The 15,033-nt window shown below is 42.8% G+C and overlaps 1 protein-coding gene across 2 annotated transcripts in view; it reads right to left on the reverse strand.

Annotated features, from left to right (window-relative positions):
* The window catches only part of PDE8B (phosphodiesterase 8B), a 342,584-nt gene that overhangs the window by 128,755 nt on the left and 198,796 nt on the right, over positions 1-15,033 (reverse strand). The window contains exon 5 of one of the 2 annotated variants that reach the window (XM_040622155.1): positions 5,430-5,486. In XM_040622155.1, the coding sequence (XP_040478089.1) occupies positions 5,430-5,486 (57 nt within the window). Of the gene's footprint in view, positions 1-5,429; positions 5,487-15,033 lie in introns of those variants that run through there. The other variant, XM_040622156.1, reaches the window with a different exon arrangement.

Here is a 15,033-nt window from a genome sequence, read left to right on the forward strand (position 1 = left end):
TGCTGCGTAATCACGTTAGTTTTTGTTTGTTTTGTTTCTACCCCCTCAAATACGGGACCAAAATTCCTACCACCTCTGTAGTTCCATGTAGGTGGCGGGGCTGGCTGGAAGCTAGGACTTGGCGGTACAGTTAAGGAGAGACAGGATGGGGATATGTAAGGATAGCCCCCCATGAGGCCACCTGAGCTCTAATAACAGTTCCAGACAATCTGTATCCGTCTAACATGGAAGAGTAAAATTTTAAAGCTAAGTACTGCCTTGGTAGGAAAAGCTTAGGCCACAGTTCTGAGTATCATTTGCAAATCCAGTTGAAAAGTCCAGTTGGAGTGGCAGGAGAGGGGAGGACGGCACTCTAAGCAGAAACATGTCAATTCTACACACTCAACAAGTAAATATCCTCGAGGCATTGAAAAAAAGTCCACTTCATTTTGAAATGTCAATATGAATCTATTGCCTCGTAACATTTCCCCTACTTTTAACTTTCTTGCCGAGACTGGAAAACAGGACTTTTACTGTGAGGCACAGCCACTCACCCAGGAGAGATGTCCTCTATGATACCATGCTGTACTTTTCTCCAACACCCTCCCCATTCCCCCTCTCACGCTGCTCCTGCCAGCTCACTGAGGGTGAGCGGAGCCCCATGTTCCATGTCCTGACACGGGAGCAAGTTCCCCCTAGTGAACTTAGAAATGCACTCTCAAAAGCAACCCTATCCTCAAGTATTCTTATCAACACGTACCTTCCAAGCCCTAAGGACCCTGGCTGATGTAGCTGACTAATACTTTCAGCATGCCACTGCACTCACAACAGGTATTTTTTGTCAAGTCAGGGGAAAACAAAAATCAAATACAAAGGCGCTAGGACATAGGATTTTTCTATGACAGTTGCAGTATCAGTAGCAGAAGCACAAAAACACTTAACTAGGTGTCACTGTCCCTGCAGTTGGAGTGTTACAAATACCGCAACTGACTGAGCAGACCTGTCGGGGTGGTCAGGGAGCGCTGTGCAGCCTCTCTTCCGTTGCGGCCCCTATTACGGAGCCTTGAACATACAGGTGCTCTGTCCAATGTTTTTGGATGGATCCACAGAACTACATTTCAACACGACCAAGTAGGAATGGCATCCTTAGTTCTAAGGTGAGCTTGCGATCTTTTTAAAAACATTATTCTTTCCCTCACTCAGAGAGGGACTGTTGACCACTTGCATCTGCTGTCATTTGGGGCCAAACTCATGTGATGCGAATCAGGCAGGGTACACAGTAGCTCTAGAAAGATTCCAGGTCTTGCACTGGGTGAGGAGTTCAAGTATTCATTTTGTTATTTCATAGCTTATGCATACAGGCTAACAATAAATCCAAAAGTATGGACAACTGTTTTTCAGTAATGGAGTATAGTAGAGCTGTTAATGGGAATTCAAATTCTACCAAGGACTAGATCACATTTGGTAGGACAGAATACAGTATCTGTTATAAAATTTGACTGGCAAGCATGCATATTAAAATATTACTTAAGGGTAACCAACAAAAAGAAAAAGAACCACCACCCAAGTTTAAAACAAAAAATTCTGAAAACTGCCAATTTGACATAAAGCAGAAATATAAAGAAAAATGTTAAGATAGCAAATATAAGACTAATTTTATCAGTATTCACACTCGATGTAACCAGACTGAATTCACTTATTAGAAGACAAAAAAATAGATTTTGGAAAAATAAAAGCTATGTGCTGCTTATAGTAGGCATATTTAATATGAAGTTATAAAGCAAAACTGAAAATGAATAGCAAAAACATACCAGAAAAAATGAACCAAGAAAGGCTGGTGTGGCAACTTACCAACAGATACAACAATGTAAGGCAAAAGTTTAAAAAGACACCTCATAATAAAAGGGATGGTCACCAGGAATATATAATAATCAAGAATAAACAGTAACACCAGACTCATCATCAAGTATTAGCAGATACTGATAACATAGCCATTGCCATAGAAACTGAAAAAAATTAGTCAAAAAATTAAAATATAGTTTGAATAGCATAATTGGTAAGGCTGAATTACTTCAAGTATGTAGAATCTCCTATTCAAATAGAGAAACATCTTTAAAAGCTTTCTGTTGAATATTAATTTCAAAATTGGTTACATTATTGCCCAAACAAGTTGCAACAAAGAATCAGTAACAAAGGCATCAAATGCAATGGAGGATTATATAGTCTTTTCAACAAGTGAAGCTAGAACTAGACATCAATAGGAGGATAAAATATGAGCTTTTAGCTCCTTATCATTCCATATCCCAAAATGAACTTGAGATTGATTATATATCTAAAATTGTTAAACAGTAGTTTCTAGGAAAAAAAAATAACCCTAAGAAATTATCTTCTCAACCTGGGAGTAGGTAAAGATTCTTAGAATACAGCAAGCTATAACCATCAAAGAAAGGATTAATTAGGTTACATCAAAATTAAATTTTGCTCAAAAGCCAAAGTTAAGAAAATTTATAGAAGAACCAGATTGGAAGAAAATATTCTCAAAATCTGACAAAGGGCTTGTGAAAAGAGTAAATGAAGAACCACAATTCAGTAATGTTTTAAAAGTCAATCCTATTAAAAATAAAGAGACTTAAACATTCACAAAAGATAAAAGAATGGCCAATAAGTCAATAAAGTGCTCAACATTATTAGTTATGGAGGAATGCAAATTTAATTCACAAGATAAATGGCTAAAATTAAAAGACTGAAACACCAATTATTACCAAGGATTTGGAGTAACCAGAACTCTCATATTGCTTGTAGGAGTATAAAACATTAACAGCCCATTTGATAGGACATATGGAAGTCCCTTAAAAAACTAAATACATCATTGTTTTGGAGTTTCTAGCAAAACAACTAGGCTAGTAAAATGAAATAAAACTTATTCAAATTGGAAAGGAAGAATTAATGGCATGACTTTATATATAGATAATTCTAAAGAATACACAAAAAAGTCTAAGAGCTAATAAAGGAACTCAGCAAGGTTGCAAGATACAACATAAATAAACAAAAATAGTGTTTCTATATACTAGCAATGAATAACCCAGTAACTAAATTAAGGAAATGATTCCATTTGCCACAGAATCAAAAAAAAAAAAAAAAGTAGTTTAGGAATAATAACCAAGTGTCAAAGACAGACATTGAACACTAGAAAACATTATTGAAAGAAGAAAATTCAAAGAAAGGTAAAAACCTCTGTATTAACAAATTGGGAGACAAAACTGCTAACAGGGTAATACTTGCAAAATTAATTTATAGACTTAATGCAATCACTTAGGGGACTCACACTTTGAAGCACAGCAATCAAGAAATAGGGCAGACATATACACCAATGGAAGAGAAGTGAGAATCCAGAGATAAACCTTCACAGTTATGGTCAGTTGATTTTTGACAAACATGCCAAGACAATTCAACAGGAAAAGAATATTCTTTTTAACAAATGATGCTGCGACAACTCAACATCCACATGTGGAAGAATGGAGCCCTATCTCACACCATATCCAAACAGTAACTGAAAACGGACCATAGAGCTAAACGTGGGAGCTAAAACTCCTTGAAGAAAACAAAGCAGTGTATCTTTGTGATCTTACATTAGGGAATAGACGCTTACGTAAGACAACACATGATGTTGAATAAAGAAAAACTTCCTAATGGTGCCTGTAGCTTGATGCCTTTCAAATAAATCTTAAAAATACCCCAAACTAATTATGAATGGACACACACATATGTAGAATAAGTACACAGACACCTAGCATAATAAATTTCCAAGTACTGGTTACTTCTAAGGGGGGGGGATTTCGGGGGGGGGAGGGCAGGAGGATAATTAAGGGTAATGTTGTTTCTGAAAAAACAAAAAACAAAACTTCAAATAGAAAAAGTATACTGTTAATATTTGATGAACGTAGTACGGCTATACCCATGTACCTTTATGAATATTTGAAATACTTTACGATTTGACAAATTACATCTTTTTTTTAAAGGAAAAAGACATCCTTATCATGATCATTAATTTCCAGTACAGCACAGGGCAAAAATTAAGGTAAATTAAACTAATTGATCTAAAACTCCATTAATCACAAGAAATATTCAGGAAATTGCTTTGGGAATAAACACTATTATTAGATCCTTTGTCATTGCCTTTATTCAAAATGGAGAACAAAGTACATGCCCCCAGAATAACTGGAATTTTCCACTTGTTTGTATTCTATACAAATAGTTGTGGCTTAGGTTTATTTTAGTAAATTCTTTTTTCCCCCTCTACTCCTAAATTTGTTTTCATCAAATTTTCCCAAGCTTGAATTTCTTCCTTTTGTTTTTTTCCTTTCCCTAGATTTGTATTTCTTTTCCTAAGCAACAATAAAACATTATTTTCTTTTCCATTTGCTCATAAATCAAACAGTACATTTCCTTGTTTGGTTTTTCACTTTCAACTACATGTTGGGTTGCTTACATTTTTTTCTGCATATTCACTTTTCCCAAGTACAAGACATGCTTCCAGGTGTTAACAAGCTACCTTTTTACAGGGAGAAGGCTCACTGATACAGGCCCATCAGGAAGATGGGTATGCAACAGGGATTTAACAATAATCACTTTTCACTTAAAAGGGTACAAACCCCTCCAGGCCTGTTTCTCTGAAGGGGCCATTGGATGCTGAGGGCTGTAGAGAGGACAATTGTCAAGTTGCTGCCATTATTACAGTGAGGTGAATCCCACAGGCACCCAGCCTTCTCTTCCTAGAGCCAGCCCCCTCCGTGTTACAGAGTCTAGACCACTGCCTGGCTCAAGTCACAGGGGACAAGAAGGGGGAGTCTCCTGTCATCTTTTTGACCCAGCCAACAGCAGTTGTCATTACAGAGACGGTCCACTGCCAAGCAGTCTCCTGGGCACTTAATACAATTTCATTTAACCCATCATTCCCCAAGCGAGAGGGCAATTATCTCTACTTTACCGACAGGACACTGGGTGGAGAAGTCAAGCAATACAAGCGAGATCCCACAGCTTTGTCACCTGGCTGGAAGAGCCAAGGTTCACATCCAACCGTGGCTCGTGGCAAGTGCCCTGCCGTCTGCCACCCACAGCTTCTTCACTCTCCAGCTACTGCAGGGTGTGGAGTAGACCAGTTTTCTGGTGCAAGAGTTGCTCTCCCTCCCAACCACGCACCCTACCTACTGTATTTATGCTCACGACAAGTCAATGTTTAAGTCCTCAAGGAAACAGTTTGATTCGTCAAGCATGGCATTAACAGAAACAAGCATTTCCACAGAGGCATCGGTACACAGGAGTTCTGTACGCACAGGCGGGTTCGCAGGGGCAAGGCTGGCTACCTGCTGGAGTACGGACAGCGCCCCTCCGAGGGTGCTCCTCTAACCACGTGCTCCCGAAACAAAGCCCCACGCATAACGCAGGCCTACCTGAATAGGATCCTGTGTCAGTCTCATGGGCCCAATGCGCACCTCCGCAGATGAGACCTGCTAAAGAAATGACACCACGTGAGATGTGCCACGTCGAACTACAAGAACTGACCGGTTCTTCCTTGCTTAGCATACTACATGACGCTGCTTTGCAGACATGAACTACAAGGATCCAACTTACTGACACAGAGACCGTTTATAAAACACATACAGCATGATCCTGGTTTCGGGTAAGAATACATACATTTATATGCATTGAAAATGTCCTGGAGGATAGCCAATACTAAGTAGTGGATTTCAGGTTGTTTTTACTTCGAGTACATGGATTTTTATAATAAGCAAGTACTGCTTTATGGGAGAAAAACCCATCATTACTTTCTGCACACCTACTATGTGTTCAGCACCGTGCTAGACAGTTTTTATTCAAACATCCCCAGTAAAGCTTTTTCTCAAATGTGAAAGCTAAAACATGTGAAGAGCTGCTCTTCTATTTACTTAATTTTCTTATCTTCATGCTTTTGTATGAGGCATACCCATGTTTACCATGAATAAAGTCATTTGAATTGCACTTCCTCCAATAATCCGAGCAAGCCCATACCATGACTGCAGAGGCCAACCGTGCCCCACGACTCAGTCCAGGAATGAGCTTAGGTGTTCAGTGGCCAACAGCATCTAACTGCCTTCAGCTCCGAGCACAGAACAAATATTTGTCAGTAATAGCTTAGTTTGGATTTCTAGAAGTGACTCTTACTAGGTAACTCTATGGAGGCTCTTGACCTCACCTTCAAGGATCTAATTTTGTTTTTCTCCAAGAGGAAGCAGTCAGTTTGCACCACTTGGAAGCTTATCCTGCGTTCTACACACGAGTTTGGCCCCTGTCAGTCAGACGGTACACCTTCAGCAAGCATAGAAAGTCACAGGACTGGAGGTAACTCAAGAATGAGTCAAGGGCCAGAGGAGGCATTTATCAGTGAACAAAAGCAGAACTTCAAGTTACGATTTTGAAAACTAAAAATTTCCCTTTCTCCTTTCTTCCCTTTTCTCTGTGCTTAATTCCTGGTGGGCATGGTGTGTATCTTCTCCAAAACATGACTGAATGGATGACATTTTTTTCCTCTTTTAGGTTAATCCCTCAACCCTGGCTTCACTGCGCGAGGCCATGATGCTGGGGGCTCTGCCTCTGACCAACCCAGACAGCATACAACTCAAGTCCTCCAGTGACTGCTCAGCAGAGGCTATTGGTCTTCTGTGCTGGGCTCTGCTGGGTGAGGCAGCCTCCAGACAGTGGGCCCTTTTAGGAGGCCTGGCACAATTCATACCGACTTGGGGCCTCGAGTCCCTGAGCCCGTGGACCAGTGACGAGTTCTTTCAGTGTTTTACTGCTGTCTTCAGGCAGAAGAACACGTGATCCTATGCTTCTTTCCTTCGAACAAAACCATATCCAGCCAAGTGTTCTTGCTGACACCAGCACCCAGCACATAAGCACAGCCTCAAGAATGATTCCACAGAAAAACCAGCAGTACCTGCCTCCTGTGTCACCGGCACTCAGCACCCCAACCAGCACCCCGGCTCTACTACAGTGTTTATTTCTCTGAAACAGACATGGTCCTGCAAAAGCAGTGTAACTGCCAGAATTTTACTAAAAAGTTCATAATTAAGAAGTGAAACCAATTTGATACAGTAAGATCAAGTTGACTGATTATCTAGGGCATCTTTTCATGGTCCCTGTGATCGCTCTTGGGTTCACTGCACCCACCACACACCTAAATCCCGTCCAGTAAGGCTATAGGTTTTCTCCAGCAAAACTGGCTCCCCAAGGGGTCATCCAGGGGAAGGAAAAACAACAACAAAAAAAAATCAATGAAATATGTAGTATAAAGTTTAAAAGGAATAAAATAAAAAGTGACTCACTTTGGAAGGCTAAGGGACAGGGGGAAGGATCCCTGCTAGAAGGGCACAGACCACCCAAAAAACAATTCACTCTTAACCACTACTTTTCTGTCTAACTTCGTAAATAACCAAGATGTGCACAAAGTAATTATATAGGTACTTGGTGTGTGTGTGTTCGTGTTGATTGAGAGCTCACAATACTTTCCTGATGAAATCTCTCTAAAACAAATACCGTGAAACAGTGTAATGACTATTGGCACACAAATGGTTGGATTCTCTTAAAGAAAATAATTCTCATTATTGCCTCCTATCCATTTAGGCCCATAGGATCCTATTGTATTTCAGCTTTTTATGTAACTGAATTTAGATAGGACCAAGGTCGAGTCACTTTTTATGTAGGTCTCTTGGTGGGATAAAAGCCCTGAAAGGCAGCATTTATGGGTCTTTATTACCAACATTAAAAAGGAAGTCAATTCCATTTTCCTTATATGTAAGGAAATAGTGACTAATTTGGAGTAATTCTGAAATAACGTCCTTGCATTGTTGACAACACTGGGAAATCTCTTCAATGATGAGCAGTTTTTGTCATGCATTTTATGTCTTTAGAAAACATGATCTTTTTGTTGGAACTATCAAGGAAGCTCAGCATGTTAGCTTCCCAGGAACTGTGAAGCTCTGAAGAAAGAGGAAGAGGAGCTCTGATGGGAGGAGAAATACCTTCCGAATCGCTTCTGATCACAATTCAGAAGAAGGGGGAAGAAAAAACCCTGAAGTTTATTACCTCATTGGTATGTGGTAAAATTTTTCAGGTACTTTTCTTATTTTTAGGATGTAAATATTACTCTTTTTTAATTTTTGAGCTAATAAGGAAACAGGCCCAGAGTTGGGAAGATGGTGAAAAACTGACATGTTAAAACTTCTATCACAGGTTAGATACTGCGGTAGAATCTTAACATATATTTTCTCATTTAAATCTCAAAATTCATGTCATTATTTTAGCTCTGAATTAGAATAGGCTCAATTATACTGTGGGATCAAAGAGACCCCAAATCTCAGTGGCCTAATAACATAAAGATTTTTTTTTTATTAAAGATTTTATTTATCCATTTGACAGAGATAGAGACAGCCAGCGAGAGAGGGAACACAGGCAGGGGGAGTGGGAGAGGAAGAAGCAGGCTCACAGCAGAGGAGCCTGATGTGGGGCTCGATCCCACAACGCCGGGATCACACCCTGAGCCGAAGGCAGACGCTTAACCGCTGTGCCACCCAGGCGCCCCAAAGATTTTTTTATTCATACAAAATTCACTATGGTTCCAGGTGACTTTCCAAAGCAATTCCTCCTTGTGCTTACTTAGAGGTCCAGGCCAAGACAAAGCCAAGGGGAAAGTCACAGGAGACTCAAGCATGGGTTTTTAAAACCTCAGCCTGAAAGTTACACACAGTACTTCCCCTCACCCACTGGCTGCAGGTAGTCACATGGCCCCACTTCGCTCTAAGGCGGTGGGAAATTGAAGGGAGCCAAAGGGTAGTGGTTACATAGGCCTTTTTAAACTTAGCCAGGAGAACATCTGAGGATCCTGTGAACACTCCTCATGCCCCCTGCTTTTGCCCAGGGACTGTGATAGGCACTTTCACAGGAGTGACCTTAGTAGGAGACAGGCAATGGCCACTGAGTGACAGCATGGAAATTTCAAAGTGACACCTGTCCTAGAACATACCCTTTTCCTGCTCAACAGCCAAGACACTACATCCTTTTTCACAATCATGAGCCCCCTGCTTGCAGCCAGTCCTTTAACCCCTGCCTGACCCAGCTCAGCAGGAAGCTGCCACTGGAGGCAGAGCCCAGGAGACAGTACTGCAAGTTTGGTCAACCTTCTCCAAGACCCCTGCCTCTCCCGACTCTACCCACTTCCTCCCAAGCCCGCTTCACTGTGCCACCTCCCAGGTCACACCCTCCACCTCCACCACCCAGCTTGGGGCCTCCGTTCACTAGCTCCTTTACTCCTGACCTACACCTAGCTTCCTATCTCTGCGCTTCCCTCATCCTTCTTAGGCTGAGCTCCCATTCATCTGACCTTGGCTTCCATGTTCAGGAGAGGCCAACTATCTCAACAGACTGGTGGCACTTCTCCTTGCCGGCTCCGCAGGCTGGCATGAGGCAGTGACCAGCAGAGGCCACGCTGTAGCAGGTCCGCTCACAGGAGCAGCCTCCTGCAGAGCTGGGTTTCTGACACAGGAGCCGACCGCCTACATGTCATCAATCCATGAAAGAGTATTCATGAACAAGAACAGGAGACCATTTACTGATGTCTCTGGAACCAAGCCAAGAGTCTCTACTTCAAAGAGTGAACTTTGAGCAACTGCAGACGCACAAATCCCCAGTGAGTGGATGAGCTCTGATTCCAGGAAGTAAAGAAGTTGGTCAAGGTCACAGAAGGAAAGGATGGGGTCATAGATAACCTAATTCCAGTGCCCAGGGGGAGAGGAGGATGGGACAGGAATGAGCAGAGACACACTTCCTAGCCACTCTGACCACACAGCTTTCCCCAACAGCCCAGCGAGGAAGGACTGCCGACTGACAGTGCAGTTTTAACTGTCCCATCTTTCCAGTGTGTCAGACATTCACACGTACACACCTGTATACAGGGAAACACACGTATACCGCAGCAGGGTCACCAATTCACATTCAGGTGAGTTGGCTCTCTAGGGAAAAGTCTTATTTTGTAGCATTTGCTGATTCTCTGGCATAAATACCTTCACTTTAGTTAATCTCAAGCTAGCAACATAGATCCCTCAGTGTGCAACTGGGACCGTATCTTTTCATTCTGAGTGAAAAGGGTCTATGAGTGGCAGACTCATTGAGTATTTTTTGGTCTACGAACGTCTATCCTTCACTTTTGATAGTTTAATGAAATACACAATTCTGGTTGATAGATATTTTCCCTCAAACTTTAAAGATGGGAGAAGGGAGAGAGTATATCTGGTTTTCAAGGTAGGGAGATCAAGGAAGTCTCCATTAAGGCAAACAGGTCATGAAGAACAAGAGACTGGCCTGGGGGAAGAAATTCCAGACATAAGAAACAACAGAAGCAAAGGCATGGAGGCAAAAATACGAAGGTACAATGGCAGAGAAAGTGAAGACTGGGAGGACTGGGGGCAGTCCCTCAGCGCATCTTGGGAGCTATGTGCCATCTCCCCCCTGCCCCGCTTTCTTTCCTGTAGGCACAAACCACACTGTGGGTTTCTGAGTGGAAAACTAACAGGATCCAATTTAGGACTTAGGGCATTAAAAAAAAAAAAAATCAACATCTGGTTTATCTACTTTCTGGATAGTTAAGAACAGATTAAGCAAAAACAAAGCAGACACTGCTATGAGTAGGAACTAGAGCAGTGAAATCGAGTGGGGAAAATGTCACAACAAACAAGAAGACAGTGACAAAAACCCCCACACAGCTTGGCCTCATTTAAATGGAGAGGAAAGTCCAGGATGAAAACTGGTGCGGGTCAGGCGGATGAAAGATCATCGGGAAAGAAGTCCAGGTAGCAGAGGCTCGTCTGCCTGTCTCGGCACCACACTTCCTGCCGGTGACTGCCACACCTCTGGGTATTTCCAGCTTCAGGAATTTTGCTAGAGAGCCTGGACTCGGGGTGTTAGAGCTTCCCTCAAACAGGAAGGGAGAAGTCCAGAAGAAAAGCAGCGGACCTGGGAGAGCCCTTGCTAACCCCTCTGCCCGGCCCAGCTTACTGCCCCTTCCAGCGGCCGCTCACGGCCCCCCACTCTCTGCGGGCTGGCCGAACCCAGCTGCGCCAAGGCACCCCCTAACGGCTCTGCTCAGCGCCCTCCTCTACGGCAGAGCTACCGACTTTATCACTCGTTCAAGCCTCCTCCTCCTTGGCAAGACCCAGTTTCCTGAGGACGTAGCGTCAGTCCTCCTCACAATTTCATCCCCAGCCTCTGCAACGAATTCAACTGCCTAAAATCACATGGGTTTTAAGCAACAGAGTCAAGAACTGAGACCTGATGTTCCTCCCAGCACACCCAGTGCAATGTTCTTCGGTTACGCTCTAGAATTCAGAGAACTCTGACCGCTTTCTTCCCTGAGGTTCTGGGCTTCATTCTGATTTCGCCAAACAGATGATCCGATACCCAGCAGTCCCTGCGCAGGCCCTGGTCCTCTGCACTACTGCTGACGGGGCTGCCACTAGGATTAAGCAGCAAAAAGTAAGGTGTGTGTCTGTACCTGTGTCAGGGCCACCGTGGCGGACTTCGGCCTTCCAAAAAACAAGCTCCAAGTCTGACTCTTCCCACTTCAGGGACTTCCTGTTTGGAATCCCGTCCTCCCCAGCTGCCGCAGACGGGAGCATTCACACAGGTGTGTATACACGCACAGCTCAGGGCAAGGGGGAAGGACGACTGCACGGTGAAGATCACGGCAATCACAAAAGGCATCAGCTGCGGGCTCAGGAGCAGGCATTTTTAAATACCTTAATCAACTCTGCCTGCTGCCCGGTTGGCTCTGACTTTAGTATTTAATTCTCTCAAGGTGTCCCCTGCCCACCCTCCATTAATGGTCAGGCCAAAATTCTTTATTCCTCTGAGCAAGCAAAGGTTGTGTTTGACTTTGGCTTGCCAACCCCCACCCCCTTTTTTTTTTTTTGAGTGCGTGTGCACATGCAAGCAGGTATGGGGGTGCAGAGGGAGAAGGAGAGAGAATCTGAAGCAGACTCCCTGCTGAGTGCAGAGCCCTATGCCAGGCTCAATCTCACAGCCCAGAGATCATGACCCGAGCCGAAATCAGGAGTCTGATGCTTAACTGAGCCACCCAGGGGCCCCTACTTTTGCCTTTTTAATAGGCCCATGTCAGCCCTCTGGCTTTCAGTCCCAAAGGCACCAGCCCTGACTAGGAGGCCGCACACCCCCACCACGCCCTGGTCTGCCCTCCGCAGGCCCCCTGCCCTCAGCCTATCTAGCACGCTTCCTTCTGTCTCTTTGTCAGCCTCAGGGCTCTGGCAGCAGGCTCTGCTGTCACACCAGCCTCCAGCCCTCCCCTCGTTTTGCTTTTGGCCACCCTAGACAACCTCCTGTCAACTCAACTGCCCCAGACCTTTCAGTGCCCAAGAGTGGTTCTGACACTCCCCTCCCCTTCCTGCTGCCAGTTCGCTCAGAGACCTTCTCAGCCTGTGCTCCCTGTTCCAAGTACCTGGGACTTACTAAATGCATCAATGCCTGGCTCCTACTTCAAACCACAAGCATCAGAAACTCTAACGATGAGGCCCAGGCATCAGCATTTTTAAATCACAGGTGCAACTGGGGTTGAGAACACCGGTCTATTCTGAGCAGACAGGTCTGTTGTCAACAGCAAACTCAATTACTTCATTAATTTATTCAACAAATGTCACCTGAGCACTTACCTTGTGAAGGGCACCAAAATCCACCCAGATACTCCCCTCCAAAATCTCACGATTACTTAGGCAAGAGAAAGATACACTCCTTCACATTTGCTGATTTCCCCAAATCAGTATCTCTAAATTAGTATCAAAAAAAAAATTGTTTTTAAGTCTGTTACAAACATATGTATGGAAGATTACTCATAGGCATCAGATACCCCCAGTGGGTGACAGATGTACCGTGTTTTGTGCTCTGTTACTTTCTATTAGTATAGTACATTCATTTGCAACATGAGGTTTCATCACAAATACCAACCTACAGATAACTACTCATCAAAATAGACTACCATAAAAGAGAACAACTTGACTCTGAAACTTAAAACTTCTATTAAACAAAAAATTAACCAAAAGCATAAAACACTCCAATAAAAAACAACGGAGAGCTCAAGAGACAGAAGATCTAAAATTCAGGAAACAATCAAGTATTAGTAAGCAGAACTTAATAAAAACGCCTAAAACCATCAGTGAAAAGACAACCAAAAAGAAAGTTCAGCAGAAGACAGGAAACGTAAACTCAGAGAAGGAAATTAAAGCATGAAAAGATGCTCAATCTTCAGTAATCAGGAAAATAATTTTCAATTGCAATGAGATACTATGTCACACCCAGCCATTTATTAAAAGCAACAGAATGATAGAATTAAGTTAAACAGTGTCATGGGCCAGAAGGTTGACCCATAGGAACTCATTCATTGTTGGTGGGTGTGTGAATTGGTTCAGCCACTTTGAAAAATATTTTGGGGATTTCTAGTAAAGAAGAAGAAGCGTGTATCCTACAATCCAACTCCTATGTGATTTCTGCGGGTTTCTCTGTGGTATACAAGGAGGCATTTACAAAAGTATTTGGAGCAAATTTTTAACAAAAAATTGGAGACAGCCTAATCCACAATCCATGAGCATCCATCACCAGAAAAACTATTTTGAGGAATATCTGTCCAATGCATTACATTATACTATGAAAATATATCAACTAAGAGCTACCCATTCAAAATGGATGCATCTCACAAGCCTCAAGGAAAAAAAAGATTTGGAAAAATACAGACCTTAGAACACCCCTGAAAGTTTTAAATGATTTAAACTACTGAATAGAGGGCAGCCTCGGTGGCTCAGTCAGTTAAGCATCTGCCTTTGGCTCAAATCATGATCTCAGGGTCCTGGTATGGAGTTCCCCCCCTCCCCCCAGTCAGGCTTCCTGCTCAGTGGGGAGTCTGCTCCTCCTTCCCCCTCTGCCCCTCTCTCCCTGCCGCACTCATGCTCTTTCTCTCTCAAAAATGAATACCACAACAAATAACTGAAGATAGTTTAGGAATATTTTAACAGTACAGAGAAAAGCTTAAAAATTCCCAGTTAAGGCAAGAGGTCCCACTGGTGGAAAGGAAAGGGGGATTTATGTAGGGAAGGAACTGCCAGGGGCTTCAACAGTGGTTGAACAGGGTTTTTGTTTTTTTTTAAAGCAGTGAGTATTGACTACATAGGTGTTTATGGAATTATTTTTTCTCATTTGTTGTCTATCTTAAATACTGCAAAGTAAATGTATAATGTATTTCGTTTTATTAGAAAAGTCTTTTCTATTTTTGAGTTAACATTAACTGAGCAGTAACCACTAGACAAATAGCCAACATGTACATTTCTTTCCTACTATAAAATCTTTATTTGGTAAAATAAGGTAGTGTGTTTAAAATTCCTCAGAATATGGATAAAATTTCCTTGAAACTCAATAAAACGAAATCCTAGAAAAGTGGGCTGGGACTCAGGGGTCCTTGCTCAAAATAACTGTACCTTGCTTCATTATGAAGGGGCTTCTGAATCCCCCCAAGCACCAGCTCATGTAATGGTCACAGCAACCGCACTTCTTTAACCGCTGAAGAATTTAAATCTCTGGGTGCCTGGGGGCACAGTCAGTTAAGTGTCCAACTCTGTTTTTGTTTAGGTCATAATCTCATGGGTTGTTAGACTGAGCCCTGTTGGGCTCTGTGCTCAGCGCGGGGGTCTTCTTGGGACTTTCCTTCTGCCCCTCGCCCAAGCTTGCACTCCCTCCCTCTCTAAAATAAAAACTCTTGGTGGGGGGGAGAAGGGGAGACTTAAAGCTCCATCACAGTTAAGCACTTCACCCAAGGGGCTCGAGTTGAGATTTAAGCCCAGACCCAACTTACTTAGAAGGCCATGCTCTTATTTATATGTTCACTTACATTTTGATTTGTTCTAGAAAAGTCTTAAGATGCTACGAAACTTTTAAAATGATTTATAATTAAATGAACGCTCTGGCTGA

The sequence above is a fragment of the Ursus maritimus genome, unplaced genomic scaffold, assembly GCF_017311325.1.
Source record: "Ursus maritimus isolate PB19 unplaced genomic scaffold, ASM1731132v1 scaffold_5, whole genome shotgun sequence".
In the NCBI taxonomy this organism is placed as follows: domain Eukaryota; kingdom Metazoa; phylum Chordata; class Mammalia; order Carnivora; family Ursidae; genus Ursus; species Ursus maritimus.